Source organism: Phoxinus phoxinus (genome assembly GCF_949152265.1).
Source record: "Phoxinus phoxinus genome assembly, chromosome: 7".
Taxonomy (NCBI): Eukaryota; Metazoa; Chordata; class Actinopteri; order Cypriniformes; family Leuciscidae; genus Phoxinus; species Phoxinus phoxinus.
In genome coordinates, this window is record NC_136882.1 from 28,595,628 (window position 1) to 28,615,406 (window position 19,779).

The following is a 19,779-nucleotide window of genomic DNA, read 5'->3' on the forward strand; positions in this document are numbered from 1 at the left end:
GAAGAGAACCAATTACATGATTATACATCGGTTCAATTTTGATAAGGTGAAGCAGTGTCGGTGAAATACAATTAATTATTTTTTAATATTGCGATTTCGGATTCAGCCATCAATGTCTGGATTGGCGCCTAGTATGAATGTCATCAAGGTGACGTCAGCGCATTCGACCAATCAGAGACACATAATAGAGGCAATAGAGTGAGTTCCTATGGCAAGCCATTTTAACATTTAAAAGCTAAGTTTGACTATCCGGAATTAACATTGTAGATATCTGTAATGATAAACCCCATACAAATGAATGGTAAAAGTGATGTCATTTGTCCTAGGAAGAATGTCTTTATGGATATCTGAAATGACAATTATGGATAGGAAGAATGTAGTTGCGGATATCTGAAATGTTCTTTTTGACTAGGCAAAACTGAATTACAGATATCTGCAACACATATCCAGTCTAGCTGTTAAATGTTAAAATGGCTTGCCATAGAGTTCCTCACTGCAGTGCAGCTTAACATTATCATCAACAAATATTTTTTTAAAATTGAAACTACATTCTTTATAATTACCGAACAACATATTGTTATTAGTCTTGGTCAGTAAAGAAAAATAAAAATAAATCCCACCACCAACAGTTCATTCGTGGATTGCTTGACAAAAGGACGAATTTGGGATATTGCAAACTTGTCACATTTGGATTGCTGTCCAATCAAACCTGAAAGTTGTAATACGGAGCAGACTCAATGGCGTATGCAGTCGACAAATGCGACCTCAGTTATGGAGGTAAAACATTATGAACGTCCTTTGATGCAACATAAAAAAAAATATTTCTCATTTCCTATTAAAGCGCAATGTGTGACCACACGAAATCATATGACCAGTACCTGTATCTCGTTTTTTCCTGTTTACAACTGGGGCGGAAACGATGATGCGATTCGTGATTTGAATGTTAGCAAGTGCTTCTCGAGTCTCGACTGTCGATGCGCAGCCACTGCTAGATGTCCTCTGATCTAATCTGCTTCAGTGACTCGTTTATTTCGTTAATTTGACTGTTGGTCATGATGTTGGGTTCATAATGGATAAAACAAAGCAGTCAGCATCAGCAGCACGTCAGGACTGGAGCATCAGTGCAGTAGGTGAGTTAATGATTGATGCTACATTCGTTAACAGCCTCGAGAATATGCAGTTACGTGAATTTTCAATCTTTACGTCATTGTATGTATGCTTTAGCATCCGGTCATGCACCAAAATAAAGTTGTTTTGATATTCGGCGTTTAGATTCTAAAAAATAACTTATGTGGAAAAATGGGTTTGTTTTGCAATGCACTAGATTATAAATGTTTATACATAAATGTATACATTACCAGTAAAATTGTACTGTTCTCTGTACCATTGCAAACATATTTTATTTTCATATTTGGAGAAAAAGAAAAGAAAAAGGAGTTCATTGTTGATGCTATTAATAAAACATTAGCATGCAGCCTGCAAATATTGATCTGTTAAGTAAACATTGCATTAAAAGTAAAATAGTAATGAAAAAGCAAATTTTTTGACATACCTGAATTCCAAATATAATTTGAAAGTAATAGATTGTTTAAAAAAATCTAATTAATGATTTGAGTAATATTTTCTGTGCTTTACTAGACAATTTTGAAGTAGCTAGAAGTAATCAGTTGATTTATTTATAACTAGCTGAAATAACTATTGCTTAAAATAGAACAAAGATTTAGGCCACAGCCGAGACAGTGTCCCACGTCGGCATTGTAGGGAGGAGCCATGGTGGTGTAGAGACAGATACCACCATAGGGACGACCAGAGACGACAATGATGTGGTGGGAGCCGATGTAGCGGGAGCCGATGTGCGACCGGACTCTGATGACCTAGGCGGCCGCGACAGAGCCGCAGTGACGACCCACCGAGATGGCAGCAGGAATCCAGAGGGCTGAGTTTGAATGACCGAGGAAGGAGCCTGAGGAAGGGCAGAGCTAGCCGAAGGAGTCGAGGGCTGGAGAGCAGCAGTCGTCCTGCAAGACTCCAGCAGAAGCGCGGCGATCTTTGACAGGTGAAGCCAACATTCCGGGGAGGCCGAAAGTCCGATGGTCACTGCTGACATTGAGAGAGGAAGGAGCACAGAAGCCAGGACGACAGGTCGAGGAGCTCCCCACGGGCTCCCAACATCCAGGCAGAGATGGCTCCCAGCAGGCCCGATGTGTTGCCACTCCAGTGAAAGGAGGCAGAGGTGTTGCAGAGGGGCTGATGGGAGGTAGCGATGACTGGGTAGTTGGAGTGGCTGGGGACTGAAGACACGCACAGATAATGATGAAACAAAGTCATTAGAGGTGGTGGAGGGAGGCTGGGCGGACCAGCGTGATCAGGACAGAACAGATTCATGCGGAAGCAATGGGGGCAGGGTATCATCCTCTCGAAAAACACAGAGTTCCAGTACGGTGGGCAGGGCTCACTTCCATCCCCTCAAACACCACTAGCACTTGGCGATTAATAAGCAGCCGGCTCACACACCTGGTCAGACATGCGTTACTCAGGCTCTGTGGCAGTGTTTCACCCATCGCTTTCATGGGTACTGACTAACGTCACGGCGGAGACGCTCTCGTTGCCGACGAGGAGCGGTGATTTGCAGGACGCCACTCCACGAAGTCGATGAAGCTCCCTTGAGGACCTTCCCTGGACAGCTGCGCTCTGGCGGCAGTGTTCAGGCTTGCAAGCAGGAAGGAACAGAGGCAGTTGTCCGGGTACGATCTTTAAATAGGAGAGGTTAAGGTTCTCTTCCAAGTGTTCCTTGAACATGTTTATTTCAAGACATAACCGACGGTGTTTAAACGAATACTCACCAAGCCGGTCATTTTGACATATTTCTTTGTGTTTTTTTACTGTTTACAGCAGGAACTGGCGAGCCATGCCAACAAACTGGCGAGCTTTGTGGATCAAGGAATGAACGGAGTGGTAGGATTGTGCATATGTTTTTTCTCCCTTTCTGACTGAACCGTGTTGCTCAGAACTCAGTTGCGGAAGAAGGATCCTGTGCAAGCAGCAATGAACTGGAACTGAGATTTAGTAAAATCCTAATTCATATTGAGACTGATATTGTGAGCAGTAAATTTTATTTATTGTGATTTTATTTTCCCGTTATTTTCTACTTTCAAATTCTTCTCGATTTTTTTTTTTTTAAATCTTTTTTTTTCCTTTTCTTTTTTTCTGGAGAACAAGAGTGAAAATGGTATTTCAAAGGGTTATAATTTGGAAGAATTGTATTAAAATTAAAATTTATTCTCTACATTAAATAAGCCAACTAGAAACTGTCACGGTTCATGAATTCACTCAATGTTGGATCACTTGCTGTATCCATGTTCTGGTCAGATCGTTTTGTCATGATTCAAGTAGTGGAGGACACAATTGCAAGTAAAAGCAGTTTAATGAGTGTAAATAGTGAACAGGTAGAAAGTCAAAGATGCAGCAGAAGTCTTCAAGTAGTGACGCAGGGACTTCGATGGACAACCCGGTGATAGTGGTAGGTGCAGGTGAAGAGACAGCAGACTCCAGATCAGGAACAGAATCTCCAAACAAGAAAACTCACTGAGGCAGGAAACAGAGGCTGGCAAATGGTCCACGAAACAATAGGTTACTGTCGTAACCCCGGTTCTCTGAAACATAGAGTGGAGAGATCCACCTATGGGAAGAGCATCCGTACCTGACCTCTGCAGAAGCATCCAATTGCACCAAGTCTGGCTAGACAGACAGAACCACGCAGCCAATGTCAGGTAAGGCCCCGCCCCCTTACCTAGGGGCATATAACGCCTGCAAGCGCTACTGTTCTCCAGTAAGTATATTCGCTTCTCGTGCGGTAAGCGGGGCAAAGGTGGTGGATCTCTCCACTCGATGTTTCAGAGAACCGGGGTTAATACGACAGTAACCTATTGTTCTCTTTCATCATCTCGTGTACGAGATCCACCTATGGGAGAGACATGGACAGCTGCCCGATTGCCCAATACACTCACAGTGAGGTTCTGTAAGCCAGAATTCATTTGATTCGTTTGTTTAAATTATTATTTTGGACAATGGGGCCGAAGCCTTTATTAACTGGGTGAGGGGAGCACAGTATGTGCGGTGTGGTGACACTGCTTTTGCACTTTTCCTCACAACAGACCCCCTGAGCGTGGGGGGAGAACACATAACGTCCACTGAACACATGGGCTGGGCAGCCTCGAGAGGTGGGTGGCCGATCCCTCCATAAGAAACCCTACGTCTCTTGAACAGGGGCTCTAGGGCAGGAAGAGAGTCCGAAGAGCTTGCGGCTCGTGAGCACGGACTCGATGGCAAACGCGCAGGGGGCACCTGGTGTGGGGCCGCCTTCCTGGAAAGGCATAGCTTGAAAGCCTCGTCTTCCTTTTTCTTGTCGTCGCATCGTTGCTGCATCAATGTGTTCTACCGGGACACCCGCGATGCGCCTCTTCTCACTGTCAGGAAGGCCTGACAGGTTCAGCCAGAGTGCGCGCTCTCCCACCACAGAAAGCGCCATGGAGCGTACACAGGTTTGGACGGCCTGACGAGCATAACGGAGGACGAGGTCATTAACTATAATGATGTCCTTCTACAGCGAAGGTGAGAGGAATCCCTTGTCCAACTGTTGGCATAAGTCGCCCAAAATCTCCGCCTGGTAAGCGGAGAGGAGGGAGGAAACATTTAGGGCCCTGACAGCCAAGGCCGAGGATCTATAAGCAGCCTAGTGCACAGAGGCAGAAAAACGGTCCATCCTGTTAGGCAAGACCGGCTTCAGGGGAGCGAGCAGCCCGTCCTGGACTGGGTTGAGGTGCCTGGCGATCGATGGCTCGATAGCGGGGGGATCACCCATGCCGGGAGCCGCCATATCCTTCACCTCTAGACCCGTGAGACCGTGATTAAGATCGAGCGGGTCGCTGCAGTAGGGCCTCATGTGCTTCGCGCACGCTGGGAGGAAGAGTTGTTTCCTCGGACCGGGAGGGGGTCCCAGCACTTTCCCGTCATAAAAGTCCCTTTCCTGGTCGGTGGCGTTTTGTGGAGCCGCCCACTCAATGTTGAGGAACACCAGAGGGCGGGATGGCCTCCTCGTCCTCTGAGACCCCGAGAAGGCCCACGTCGTCGTCATCACCAGAGTCGACGAGCGGGAGGTTGCCCGCGAAGATTCGCGGAACACAGGATTGGGCTGGTCAGCCCAGACAAGAGAAGTCCCGCCCCGGGAGGCCGCCTGTAGCGCGGTGACTTTTATAACTGGGTATGCTGGGTGATGCGTTATGTCAAAAAAAATGCACCTATGCATGCATGTTGGATGGGTTTATAATAAGCGGGTTCACTCTCTAGACAGGGTATTATCTTCTCCGTTGCTTAATCTCGTGACACATGGCAACACAGCTAACAGTTTCCTATATTTGACCATTTAATGAAAGTATTTTATGCATTCACAACAGGGGCGGAGCTACGGGTGGGCCGATTTGACAGCTTGCCCATCCAGTCAGATCCAGGGAAATAGATTTTTTTTTTTTATAATACAATTTTCTAACGTTAAACAATTTTCCAATAAGTATTGTAAATGGGATTTGTTTTTTAATGCATTAAAACCCTATCCTAATATTAAAGCAGCACCAGGTAACTTTTCAACCTTAATAATATATTTCCAAGTCTCTTGTGATGGTACATCGACTTACAATAGGTTGAATGACACGTCTGCCATAGCCTGACAGGGTCTGTAGCGTTTTTAATCGTACTTTTAAACTTCGGGTTTCGGGTAGTAACCGGCGAACAAAGAGAACTACAAAATTCGACTGCTTTACGGCATATACGTCACTTCCACCACCACCCCCACTTCCTTCAATCGGACGTGCGAGCCAAACTAGCGTTTGTTTGCCAAATGTTATAGTCATGGCCGAAGCAGACAGAAAAGCGAGAAAGCAAAGGTTTTGTCGGAGGAAAGCAACAAGAGGAAACGAGAAAGTGATCGCATTAAAGGCAGAACGAGGATCAACATTGGGCCAGCGTTTCCTCGCTGGTGTGAGCTGAATGAGGAGGAGGGGTGCCCGATGCCACCCGTCCCGGTTTTCCAGGGATTATTCTCTTTTTTGAGCGACAGTCCCAGAAAATTCATATTCTTTCCCGGGACACGAATTGTCCCGTTTTTTTGTGAAAATGTACTTCTAAAGTAGAATTTCCTGGTTTCAAATTAAACCGTTTCCGTCTACTGTTACTGTGTTTTCTTCATAGTTGTGTACAGTACATCCAATCCTGTGTCCGTAAACGGGTAAAAACCATGGTAAAAACGGGTAAAACAGTGGATTGGCCAATGTGACGCAATGCCAGGCGTTTACTTTTATTTGATTGGAAGCTCAACTTATCGCCTAGCAACTGCCTGTGCTGTCGGTCGGTCGCGCGCGCGCATCAACACACATCCAAGATGATACAGTGTGAGTTTAGTTGCTAGCTTTTTAAAAACGGTCTATTTACATCTATTGTGTGAAATGGGGAGAGAGACGGACGAGGAGGATAACCACTGTCTATGAGGATAACACAACAAAGTCGGATGAGCCACCAGTGTCAAAGAAAATACTATTTACAACCTACAACTCAGACTCAGACCACAAAAAATAATAATAATCTGAATGTCCCGGTTTTTCACAAATCAAAGGTGGCAACCCTATGTCCGACCGATGCGGACTTTCAAATATCAAATGAAAGCCTATGTCTAAATGGCGTGTAAGTTACAAGTTTGGTAGGGGCTACATTCTTGCAAGTAAATATATAAGATGTACAAAATAATATTTTAGGATACCTAACATGTCTGTGATATTTGTTTATTTGTCTTGCCTCAAGCTATAATGCAAATCGATTTGTAAAATTTGCAGATTCATCTATGGTAGCTTGATATTATAATATTGACGATATATGTTTATTATATCTCGCCTACCACTCAAACATTGCATTGAAGTATCATATAGATTCAGTAAAACGGTAACCAATAGACTAGGCTACTATAATGACGCTGGCTTGTAAACGTGAGCATCGCGATCATTTGTCGTTTGAAAAAAAATAAAACCCATGAAATTATATTCATATGACATGCTGAAATATATGCCACTGTACCTGGATGAAGACATTTCACACGCGACGCAAGCAGAACACCTGCATGTGAACTCCTACAGTGTTCAGGGCTATCATGGTTGTCAACAAATGCACGTGCATGTATGACAGAGTTTACGACAGTAGTAGAGGACAATACTGTTTCCCAACTCTAGGGGGACCCCGAGAGCAAAAAAAAGAAAAGTAACCTAGTGTTACTTTAATAAGAACATGCTAATTCGTCTCTTCAGTTACATCACATGCCAGCGCCCAGTAGTAATGTTCTTCTTCATGCAAATGTAAGGCCTGATTGGCCCAATGGAGGCATCCAATCAGCGGGGAAGGTCTCTGCTGTCTTTTCTCATTGCAAAGTAATTTTATTAAATGAACTACATTTTCTCATGTATTAACTCATTAATTCATCTGACTCCATAAATGAAAAAGGATTTATTGATATCTGTGCATCATTAAATGTGAGCGAATGTTTGACTATTCTTTTTAAATCTTTACTGAAAATAATGTCAGAGTCGATTAGAAGAAAATTAAATGTTTACAATTTCTTATGTCAGGTAAATGTATCACACCAATTGCATAATCAGTTCAAAGATAATAGATAAAAACATAAAATGCTCTGGAATAAAGAGAGAAAATGCAATACCTTGACATTATAAAATACATGATGCAAAGTGTTTTGCTTACACTTTGCATCACGGGCTGGTCTGGGTTATTTAAACAAGTGTTTAATGGAATGAGTCCGACGCTCTTAAATTTTATAAATAAATGCCTTGAGTTAGGAGTCGTTCCCAAGTATCTGAAACATGCCTCAGTACAACCCAGACTTAAGAGGCCTAACTTGGATTCCTCTGATCTATCAAATTTTAGACCTATTTCTAATCTCCCATTCTTAACAACATTTTTAGATAAAGCAGTTTTGTGTCAGCTCCAAAGTTTCTTGGCCAACTACAAAATTGGTAATACGGTATATTTCAATCAGGCTTCAAAAAATTTAACTCCACTGAAACGGCTCTTTTAAAAGTGCTTAAAGGGTTAGTTCACCCAAAAATGAAAATAATGTCATTAATGACTCACCCTCATGTCGTTCTAAGCCCGTAAGACCTCCGTTCATCTTCGGAACACAGTTTAAGATATTTTAGATTTAGTCCGAGAGCATTCTGTCCCTCCATTGAAACTGTAGCCTATATACAGTATACTGTCCATGTCCATAAAGTTAAAGGATTAGTTCACTTTTAAAATGAAAATTCTGTCATCATATACTCACCCTTAAGTTGTTTCAAACCTGTATGAATTTCTTTCCTCTGCTGAACACAAAGGAAGATATTTAGAAGAATGTCGGTAACCAGACAGTTTTTGGTTCCCAATGACTGCCATAGTATATTTTTTTCCTACTATGGCAGTCATTGGGTACCAAAAACTGTCTGGTTACTTACATTCTTCTAAATATCTTCCTTTGTGTTCAGCAGAGGAAAGAAATTCATACAGGTTTGAAACAACTTAAGGGTGAGTATATGATGACAGAATTTTCATTTTAAAAGTGAACTAATCCTTTAATAAAAAGATCATCAAAGTAGTCCATGTGACATCAGTGGGTTAGTTAGAAGTTTTTGAAGCATCGAAAATACTTTTTGGTCCAAAAATAACACAAAATAAGACTTTATTCAGCATTATATTCTCTCCTGGGTCTGTTGTCAATCCTTCACAGTTACGCTGATGGCGTAAGACGCTGATGACGTGTTATCTGGTGCGCCCGAGCTGCATTTATAGACTGAGGGAAACGCACGCTGTAAAAGTGTCTCATCCGCGACATGCACATTTACGCACCATTAAAAAAATGATATCCACGCAAACAATGTAGAATAGCTTGAATATAGCGTGCGTCTCCCTCAGACTGTAAACGAAGCTCGGGCGCACCAGATAACACGTCATCAGCGTCTTCCGTCAGCAGCGTCACTGCGGAGTCGTGAACGCAGATTCACAACAGACCCGGGAGAGAATAAAATGCTGAATAAAGTCTTATTTTGTGTTATTTTTGGACCAAAAAGTATTTTCGATGCTTCAAAAACTTCTAACTAACCCACTGATGTCACATGGACTACTTTGATGATCTTTTTATTAACTTTATGGACATGGACAGTATACTGTATATACAGTTTCAATGGAGGGACAGAATGCTCTCGGACTAAATCTAAAATATCTTAAACTGTGTTCCGAAGATGAACGGAGGTCTTACGGGCTTAGAACGACATGAGGGTGAGTCATTAATGACATTATTTTCATTTTTGGGTGAACTAACCCTTTAATGAATTTTTTTTTGCCACTGACTCTGGAGACTCGGTAGCATTTGTACTCTTGGACTTCTGCATTCGACACAGTAGACCATAATGTTCTGCTGTCTCGTTTGGAACACACAGTGGGCATTAGAGGCTCAGCCTTGCATTGGTTTCAGTTTTATTTGACAAATAGAAGCTTTTCTGTTAATATTGGTAACTATCGATCCTCGTCAGTAAAGTTGACCTGTGGAATTCCTCAAGCCTCCACACTGGCTCCTATGCTATTTTCTCTATACATGCTTCCTGTTGGTACTATTTTTAGAAAGTATAGCATTGGTTATCACTGTTATGCAGACGATACACAAATATACCTTCCTCTTAACCATAAAAACAGGCTAGAACAGTTGGCTGCTTGGCTTGCCTTGTGGATGTTAAAAACTTGGGCGTAGTGTTGGATAGTGCCCTTGATAGACAGGTCAACCAAGTTGTGAAGTCAAGCTTTTACCAGCTAAGAACCCTGGTAAAAACGAAGTGTTTCTTTTCATTTTAAAATTTTGAAAAAGTTATACACTGTTTTATTACCACAAGGCTGGACTACTGTAATTCACTTTATTTGGGGATTAGTCAATCTTCCATAAATCGTCTTCAGATAGTTCAGAATGTTGCTGCCAGAGTTTTGACAGGAGTGCATAAACGGGAACATATAACTCCTGTCCTTCAGTCACTTCACTGGCTACCGGTACGGTATAGGATCAGTTTTAAAGTTTTGCTGCTGACAGTTCATCAACCTACAAGAGCTCTTAGGTCTGCAAACTTAGGTCTCTTAGTGGCTCCTAGATCTAGGCTAAAGACTAGAGGAGATCAAGCATTTTCCATTGCTGCTCTAAGACTTTGGAACAATCTGCCTTTTGAAATTAGAACTGCGCACACTCTGTCCATTTTTAAAACTAGGTTAAAAACTTTTTTTTGTATTTGTCGTACAATATAAACGTTGATGCAGCTGTCCTGTTTGTCCTTGTTGATTTTATTCTGCTAGAGTTTTTGTTCCCTGTTTTACTTCTTTTTATTCTGTACAGCACATTGGTTAACGGAAGTTGTGTTTAATAGTGCTTTATAAATAAAGTGAGGGAAGTGGGGGAAGAGGGAAATAAATATTTTTTTAGAGCAAAGATCAGCCATACAAGGTAAGCTATTGGGTTTTTAGTCTGGCCCGCTGTGGCATAGTTATGCAATATATAAAAGTCAAATGAGTATTCAATGCGATAAAATAGCTTATTTTCCCTGCAAACGATACCATGAAGAATGTGAATATTTAATTAAGTTAAAAGGTAAGGATCCATATTAATTTCAGTTTAAGCAGACGCAAAACATCATTAAAGGCGACAACTTTAAAAAGTTTTTTTTTTATTTTAATTTACGTCAACGATAAAAGCTCCTTGTGGTTTAATTGATTTGAGCAACAATAAACAACGCAAAACATTTTTTGTGAGAGTACTATGTAGAAAATGTCTTCCCTCCATCTGCTTTTCGCGCCACAGCGTCACGTCATGTGACACTTTTCACACGCTCTCACTCCACAGACACACCGACACCGACACCGACAGACAACAAAGAGCAGGTTAATTTAGAATTTTGACATGAAAAAAATGCGCAGTTCTGAGCTTCTATCAATTTTATTACGAAATTCAAACAACCGGTTGGCGCTTATAAATGTGACGTGACAGATCGCTGTAGTAGTAGTAGTGCCTTTTTTTAAGCGGCACGTGAACCGATCATTAACGTTACTCTACTCTACGTTAACGTTATGTTTAAAGATACATACGTTACAGTACAACGTAGCGAAATGTATGTGCCTCTTAACTTACATAATATCGATCCATTTTTTAACCACGGAAAGAGCGAGGTCAATAAAACAACTGGAGAATAACGTCACACAACTTACCTCAGGAAAGCCATAGCACGTAACTAACGTTAGTTGGCTAGAAAAACAGCTAGTATAGAGAGGAGTATTTTGCTAAACATGTGCACTACATATTCATTATATTTTTACTTGTATTATTCAAATACACTTTATTATAATAAAAACCGCATTATATTTATTTGAGTTGTTATTTTTAACAGCACCTACTGTTTAAAAGCACCTAATCTAAAAGTTTAGTGGAATATGATGTGCATGTAAAATAAACGGTACCAGCAGAGTGCTTTTTATCACGAACAGACTGCTTTTGAGTAACGTTACTGGGATAACAAAATACATTTTATACAACCTATTTTATTTGTTTAGTGAAACACACTGTGTTCCAAAAATTCAAAGTCCCCAAAGACCCTCCTCCATAGCAGCTGCTGCTTATATGATATTTGTGTTTGTCTTATTTGCTTAGCATGCAATAATGGCCAGCCATGACCCACTGTAGTGTCGGACAGAAGGATGACAGAGAGAGGAAAGTTGAAACCATGGAGAAATACCTTCCCAAATATGTTCCGGTCTTTACTCTGCTGGCACTGTCAGGACTTCTATTCCTGCTGTGGAATATCACCTCCTTGGAAGTGAGTAGAAGCCTCATCTTGTGTTTTAGTTTGTTATAATGGTTTGTAAGTACACTACAGTATATTGATCAGATTCTGGCTGCTTGCATAAACCTCTAAAATACTAGTCTTACAAGTTAGACATCAATTATTTTTCTTTCAAATGGTTCATTTATTTTATTTTAAATCAGTAACATAAAAACGTAGATTGGCCTAATTTGATACTGAAAAGTAAGGCTGCCCCTGACTAACTGCTAGTGGGTCATACTAGAACTCAAGACACTATCTTACCATATTGGCTATGTTTATGCAATTGGCTAAGGATTTAAAAAATAAAAGATGTTGTAGGGGAGAGGATCTAGTTCAACTATTGTCTAGTTACTGAACAACACATCAGTAACTATCCATCTTATTTTGCAGTGTGGAAGCACGTAGTAGTTCATATTTCCGTTCTTTGTGCAATACTTTTTTTATCTGCTAGCTAACTACCTATGTCCTAGAAGAAGATAATACTACAATTTAGCTCTTTGTGGTCACACAACAGGATGTACGGCAACACAATTTATGTTATTTAGTACACAGCAGTGAAGTATAAATAGATTATTCACTTATTGCCATGTTACAGTTTTGTTTGTAAAGAAACACTACTGTTAAAATAAGATCTCCATTACTTTTAAAGGCAGGGTAAAAAGCAGGTTTTGTCGAATACATGCATTATTTTAAACTTCCCATGATGATGCACTTATTTTCGAAGGCCAACAATAAGCCAAATTAATTTCATTTTGGCTGTAAACTCTCAAGACTTTTTTCTCTGTATTGAAATATCACATTGAAGCTTCTGTGATTTTGTCTCCTGCAGAGCTGGAACTGTCAGACAGCATCTACCTTCTATCAGCTTCAAAATAGCATCCAGTCAGTCTTGAAGACCTCTGAATTTCTTCTACCTGTGGAGTTCAACTACTCATTCTGTGCCCACCTCGGCCAGGAGCCCTCCGCAGAGGAAGCCAGGGAGGAGAACTATCTTCTCAAATCCATTGCCTGGCCAGAGCCATCAATACTAGGACTGCCGTTGCGTCAAAGTAGCGATCCTGCACAGAGCTATTATACTATTCAAGATCCTGGAGAGCTGCAGGTTGGTGGGCAGTTTGTAGTGAAGGTACAGATGCAAAACTTTTTGGGCCAGCCCAAAAAACACGGAGGAGACTTCCTAGTAGCACGACTTCACACACCTGAGCTGGCGGCAGGTGTGGCGGGGCAGGTATACGACCACAACAATGGAAACTACACTGTATTTTTCCCACTGCTTTGGTCAGGTGTTGTGCAGGTGGAACTGACCATGATTCACTCCAGCGAGGCCGTGATGGTCCTCAAGCGACTGAGAGAGGAGCAATCGGACCGAGTGTTCTTCAAGAGCCTCTTCCGCTCAGGGTACCTCTCTGAGACCACTTTGTGTAATTTATGTCTGCCACTCAAACAGCAGCCGCTCTGCAACTACACAGACCCACAGACCGGAGAACCCTGGTTCTGTTATAAGCCTAAGATGTTGGACTGTGATACACGGATCAACCACTCAAAAGGGGGGTATAAGAAACACCTTCTCACTGTTAATGAGTCACAGTTCTTCCACAGGTGAGTGAGAAGTTAACTACAGCAATACTGTTTTTGTTTTTTGTTGGCCTAAGCCAATATTTAGTGTGCTGAGAATGCTGATATATAAATACTTCAATTTCATGATAAAAGAGCACCTTTTTTCCTGCATTCTTCATGAACGACATTTTAATTTTGTTTTGATCTAGTGGAGTAAATATCAAAATCCCAATACATTCTGCAGGGGTGGACAATGTGACTGTTCTACCTGCTTCTAAAGGTAACGTTTCACATGAAATATCATATACACTACCGTTCAAAAGTTTTGTCGGTCAGATTTTTCAAACATATTTTGAAATAAGTCTTTATTTGTTCTCAGCAAGTCTGCATTTATTTGAATCAAAACAGTTCAGTCAGGACCACTCTGGCAATACATGTTTTGTTGTTGTTGTGGATTCAGTATTGTCTTTGGCATTATGGTTCCTTGTGTCAAAAGAATGTGGGTTGGATGGGTTAATTGCAAGCTTGGCTAAACTGAAGTAATGGTGCCACATTTATTAGGGCTGGGCGGTTTATCGAGTTTGCATGATGAATCAATATATATTTATATACGATACAGGATGAGGCAATACCGTTTATCGATGTACAGTAGTTTGATATTGTGAGCACATCTGAAAATAGCGGAGGACACAGAGTGAGCTGCTGTGGGGAAAGTCCATAATCCAGTTTGTCTTAAACATGAGACATGCTTTCACGGTGGCGCATTGCTGCCACATGCTTATTATTTTAAATTTTAAATTATGTCAAAATAACGAGATATGTCGTTTTAACAACATCTTTTCTTGTAATAATGAGATGTTATGTTGTTAAAACTTAATTTTTCTTGTTTAAACAACATATTTTCTCGCAATAAGGAGGACATATGTTGTGTAGTGACGTGTAATATGCCTTTATTCACATTAGAGGATTTATATCAGTTGTATTTTATCACATTAAAAAACAATTTAAAATACCGGTAAAAGTAAATGTTTACAAACAATATCAACATGTATTTTTATTTTCCGAACTATAACACAACAAATCCTTTAAATTAACGGTATTCAATGCAAAACAAGAATAAAAAATATAAGTGTAAAATAAACATAAATTATAGTGCCATTTATTAGCCTACAAACTATATTTTATTTTAAAGCCTAAATTAATTTAGGCTAGCCTTTTTAAACTGAAACCGAAACCGGCGCTGGACTCCTCTCATTCGGCACAAATCCAAATGTTTCTATATTCCCAGATGAGTGAATGTGTTTTCCTCCGACCTCTTACCAGTTAACATTTAATCTGTACTTTTGTTTTTATTTAGGTTAATTTAGTGATTTTAACTTGTGATTTAAAAGTATTATTTTTTTTAGATTATAATATGAGAATTTAATGTGATTTTAGCCTTTATTGCTCATAATAAATAGCATGGCCTACATGGTTGCCTTCACTATATTTGTTCTCATATCCTTCATTGTGAACATTGTTTGTAGGATAACTTTGAGCAGTACTGTACTGTGAATTAACATTTTTTAAATATATACAGAAAATATAAAATTTTTAATCCAAATATTAAAAAGTAGAAAATACAGAGATGTATTCCGTATATCGCCATTCAGACAAAAAATATGGACATATAATTTTTTTGTCCATATCGCTCGCCCTTATTATATATATCCACCTTAGGTGTGGAATCATGGTATTTGGAGAAGGTGGAACAGCTGATAGTCTGCCTACATGGCCTGCCTGAACTAAAACTTGCGCTTGATTAATAACAGTAATATTGTGAAATATTAGTACAAAAATTACTTTTTTATTTTAATACATTTTAAAAAGTAATTTATTTTCTGTGATGGCAAAGCTGAATTTTTGCAGCCATTACTTCAGGCTTCTCTTCAGAAATCATTGTAATAAAATGCTGTTTTGTGACTCAAGAAACGTCAAACACTCACAACAAGCAATCGAAAGCAGCAAAAGTAGGTGTTTATTTTAGACAAAACAGTTGAGGGAAAGTAACTAAAAACCTCCGGGAGGGAGACAGGCCAAAATAACAAACAGAAAACCTCTATCTCCGGTTATGCATCTTTCCTAAATCAAAACAAAAAGCTAAATAAACGGCTTTATACTTCCCTGCTATTTCGTAAACAGGAGAAAAATGGATTGTAAAATAAATTGGCACCCGACTCCCCATGAAGTTAGCCCCTTTAAGGCCTGGTTTCACAGACCAGATTAAGACAGGATTAGGCCATATTTCAATTTGGACATTTAAGTAGCTGGTATAAACGTGCCTTAGAAAAAAACATTACTGGTGTACATCTTGAGACAAATCAATGGCACTGAAATAATAATAATGTCAGTGCAAGTTGCTTTTAATTAAAACAGCTCAAACGTGCATTTTAGTCTAGGACTAGGCTTAAGCCTTGTCCGTGAAACCGGGGGAACAAGTGGTAATACAATTACCAGTTTACACCGTTTAACAATTCAACAAGTGAGCTTAGTGCATTGCACAAAGGCTAAAGGAAAACAGACACATACAGTATACCCTCCCACACAACAGGGAGTAAAAACACAAAGTTACATCCAAGGACTTGACAACAAAATTAAACAGTTTGTTCTCATCTTCATTTTCTAAAATGTCTTTTGCTCAGTTTGGAATAAACCAACATTTTCCTCATTGTCACTTCTTTCTTTCCTTTATTAAACCTTAATATTTCTGTTTCCTTCCAGTACGAACCAAAGGGAAGCACCTTAAATTCACTCCTTCCGGTTACTACTACCAGGGATCATGGAAGCCGTTGAGTGGTGTCGTCATGCGTCAGTTTAATGGCTCTTCAGTCATAACCCAGTGTCTTAGAGGGAAAATGGTGTACATGTATGGAGACTCCACTGTGCGACAGTGGTACGAGTATCTCATTGCCCATGTTCCAGGTCTGTAATATTTTTGGAAATCTTTTTAAAGGTGATTTTTGTGGTTTTGATCACATCTTAAAATTCTTCAGCCAACCCAATGTCAACAAACCAGAGCACACAAAAATTATTGGCACATAATTTATTTTAATAAACACACACATAAATTAATTTTGCACACCTTTAAGCAGAAAATTTACGTTTTGGATACAAAATAGGTGATTTGTGTAGATCTGATACATTTTTCAAATTGGGGGGGGGGGGGGGGGGGTCTGTGAGGATTGATCCAGGTGTTTTGAGTTGTCAAAAAAAAAAGAAAAAAAAGGAAAAAAAAGGCATAAAACAAGAGCTCATAGATTCAGTGCTTAAAATACTGTGTGCCTTTACGTGTGAGTGGCTCATGATCCAGTGTTTTAAATGTCTCAGAGCGTACATGCCACTCCACACAAACATCATCTTTGCAAGTGCTGTGAGTTTGAGTTGCCTATAATGTGCATTTAAAAAACGCAATATACAACAACCATCTTTTCAAATTTGTAATGAGAATCATTATTTCAACAAAAGAGAAGCTTTAAGGTTTTCTTGTGTTTTATGCTAAAATAAAAGCTCTATGGTTTAAGTTTGAAAGCAAAGAAATTGAGACAGTTTAAGACAGATTAAAACAAATTAATACTAATATTAGTATTAGCATTATACTGTAAAATAATAATAATATTGTTATTAAATTTACTTTATATTTAATTTACATTACAATAGAATTATTACTACTATAGTAATACATTTCTTAATGGTTTGTTAAATTTGTATATTGAATAAAATATAAATATGTAAATAATATTACTATTATCATTATATTTTTATTTTATTCATAATAAAAATAAAATATTGTATTATTATAGTATAGACATATTGAATAGATTCCATTAAAAACAACAGTGTAAATGTTTCCTTAGACAACTGAAGTATAGAGATTTGTTTGTGGTCTGTGGTGAGTTTTTCCATATATCCTCATCCTAAAGAAGTATTTTAAACATTTTCTTTTTTCTTTTCCCGATTCATATCTACATCTCACCCCCTTTTTTTCCCTCAACATTATAGAGCTTAAAGAATTCAACTTTCATAGCCCGAAGAATGTTGGCCCGTACATGGCTGTCGACAGCAACCACAACATATTGTTGAGATACCGCTGCCACGGGCCGCCGATCCGCTTCACGTCCGTGTTCTCGGCTGAGATGCACTATATCTCAAATGAGCTGGATGGCTTACGAGGGGGCTCGAACACCGTGGTCGTGATTAGCATCTGGTCACATTTCAGCACTTACCCAGTGCAGGTTTACATACGGCGCCTGCGCCACATCCGCAGGGCGGTGATCCGACTGCTGAACCGAGAACCAGCGACTTTGGTCCTGATCCGCACAGCCAACCTCCAGAAACTGGACCCGGAGTCCAGCATGTTCAACAGCGACTGGTACTCTCAACAGCTTGACGCAGTGCTCCGAGCCATGTTTAAAGGTCTTAACGTCCAGCTGGTGGACGCCTGGGAGATGACACTGGCCCATCACTACCCTCATCAGCTACACCCTCCACCTGACATTATATCAAACATGCTTAACTTCGTCCTTTCCCACATCTGCCCAGTAAGGAGAAAGAGAAGGCAGGGCTAATGCAAGGCTAAACTTCTCTAGCAGTATTTGAGGGATATTTATTTTAAGGCCTTTTTTAGAGAGGGGAACAGGATCGGCACTGGGAATTGAACTCGGGTCACCAGAGGTGCAGGTGCACTATATGTAGGAGCATTGCCCATGCCATGAGGATAACGGTTCTGACATTTGTGGGCAACACTTGGAAGAGATTCTTACTCTTCCAAACCTCTGCCTGTTTGGGCTTACAAATGTTCATAATGAATTTGCTGATTAGAAATAAAAAAGCAAACGGTTAATGTAGCCCTTTATACTTGAATGGCAATATTCTGAGGTATGCAGAATCCGTTTGATAAAAATTAAGAATTCAAATATTTATTTATAAATCAGTTTGTAAATAACATTTAGGGAAATAAGTTGACATTGTTACAGAAGGTATATAAGAGTATTAAAAACTATGAGTGCAAGAACATCTGTTTTTGTGCCCTGGTAAACTGAATGCATTAGCTGGTCATAATCTGTCTGTCCAGCTGATGTAAATGCCATACGTCACGTGATGTTTGGAATTTGATGCAAAGTATGAAGAGCATGCAGGCCTGGCAAGGGGTTTCCAATGTCATCCAGAGATACGGTAGTCAACATTTGAAGTGGATCAAAATCTTTAATCAAAGTTGTCCTAAGACAAGAACAGGTATTGTTCAAAATTCATGTATTTGAACAATAAACATTCTTGTCTTAGGACAACTTTAACTTTTTTTGATCCACTTCAAATGTTGACTACTGTATAAATAAAATTTTACTATCTAAGTGTACATTTAACCTTTCTGTTCAGTTTAATTATTGGCTTTAATATTTATTTTGCCCGTCAAGCCTTTGATAAGTATTAATATAATTTCTCCCAATCTGCATTAACCCCTGAATGATCCAAAAATGTATATAGTTATATCATGTTGTATGTCTGTTATATTTTATGTATCAAATGTAAAAAAAACAATTATACTCCAGGTATGATTTTTTTTGGAAGAGTTGTTTACAGTCAGTTAATGTGCCTTAACAAATCCCTTTTTTGTGTTCATTTGTCCCTTTTTTTGTGTTCATTTGTCCCATTCCATTGTTATCTACAGTTGAAAAAAAATAAATCTCTGAGCCTACTATTAAAGCGTGACATAAGTCGGCATGAAAAATAAGTTCTTATAATCTTTTCTTCACTATTATGATGTATAAGTGAAATAGTGTCACTAATGAGAAAACAAAATTAGGGCAGGACTTGATTTTGTCCATCTAGAATTGATTAAATTATTTACTATTGCTGCAATCTCATGTGAGTGAGATGTACATCCTTTCACTGGTGAACACGTCATCACAACAGAGATGCCGTTGCATGTGAGAGAGAAAATTATTTTGATTAAGGATTGAAGCTCTTAACATTCCTCATCCATCATCCAGTGTTGCTCATGACTGAACAAAATAAATTTCTGAAGCATCCATTGTGTTTTTGTCTAAACATCTGTTGAATAATCTTTGGCACTGCAGATTAGTAATTATTTTACTAATAAAAAAGAAGTTTATGTTTGAGTAAAAAATATTTAGAGGCCAATCTCCCATCGTGCACTGTGATTTATAAAAATAAAATAATGGATGCCAATCCATTGAGGAAACATTAGGGTTAACCCTATCCGAAACGTAGTATTTGAGGGGGGGAG

At 39.5% G+C, this 19,779-nt stretch overlaps 1 protein-coding gene across 4 annotated transcripts; it reads left to right on the top strand.

Moving 5' to 3' along the window:
• Positions 1 to 164: 164 nt before the first annotated feature.
• On the top strand, positions 165 to 19,581 carry nxpe3 (neurexophilin and PC-esterase domain family, member 3). 4 transcript variants are annotated; one of them, XM_079617855.1, is made up of 7 exons: positions 165 to 198; positions 485 to 777; positions 11,765 to 11,930; positions 12,769 to 13,538; positions 13,706 to 13,776; positions 16,257 to 16,457; positions 17,535 to 19,581. In XM_079617855.1, the coding sequence occupies exons 3-7, from the start codon at positions 11,784 to 11,786 to the stop codon at positions 18,098 to 18,100; spliced, it is 1,755 nt and encodes a 584-aa protein (XP_079473981.1). In that variant the 5' UTR covers positions 165 to 198; positions 485 to 777; positions 11,765 to 11,783; the 3' UTR covers positions 18,101 to 19,581. The 4 variants fall into 4 exon arrangements, with proteins under 4 accessions (XP_079473981.1, XP_079473979.1, XP_079473980.1 ...); XM_079617853.1 differs by having other exon boundaries at positions 169 to 198; positions 485 to 1,130; XM_079617854.1 differs by lacking the exons at positions 165 to 198; positions 485 to 777 and adding an exon at positions 2,893 to 2,955.
• The last annotated feature ends 198 nt before the right edge of the window (positions 19,582 to 19,779 follow it).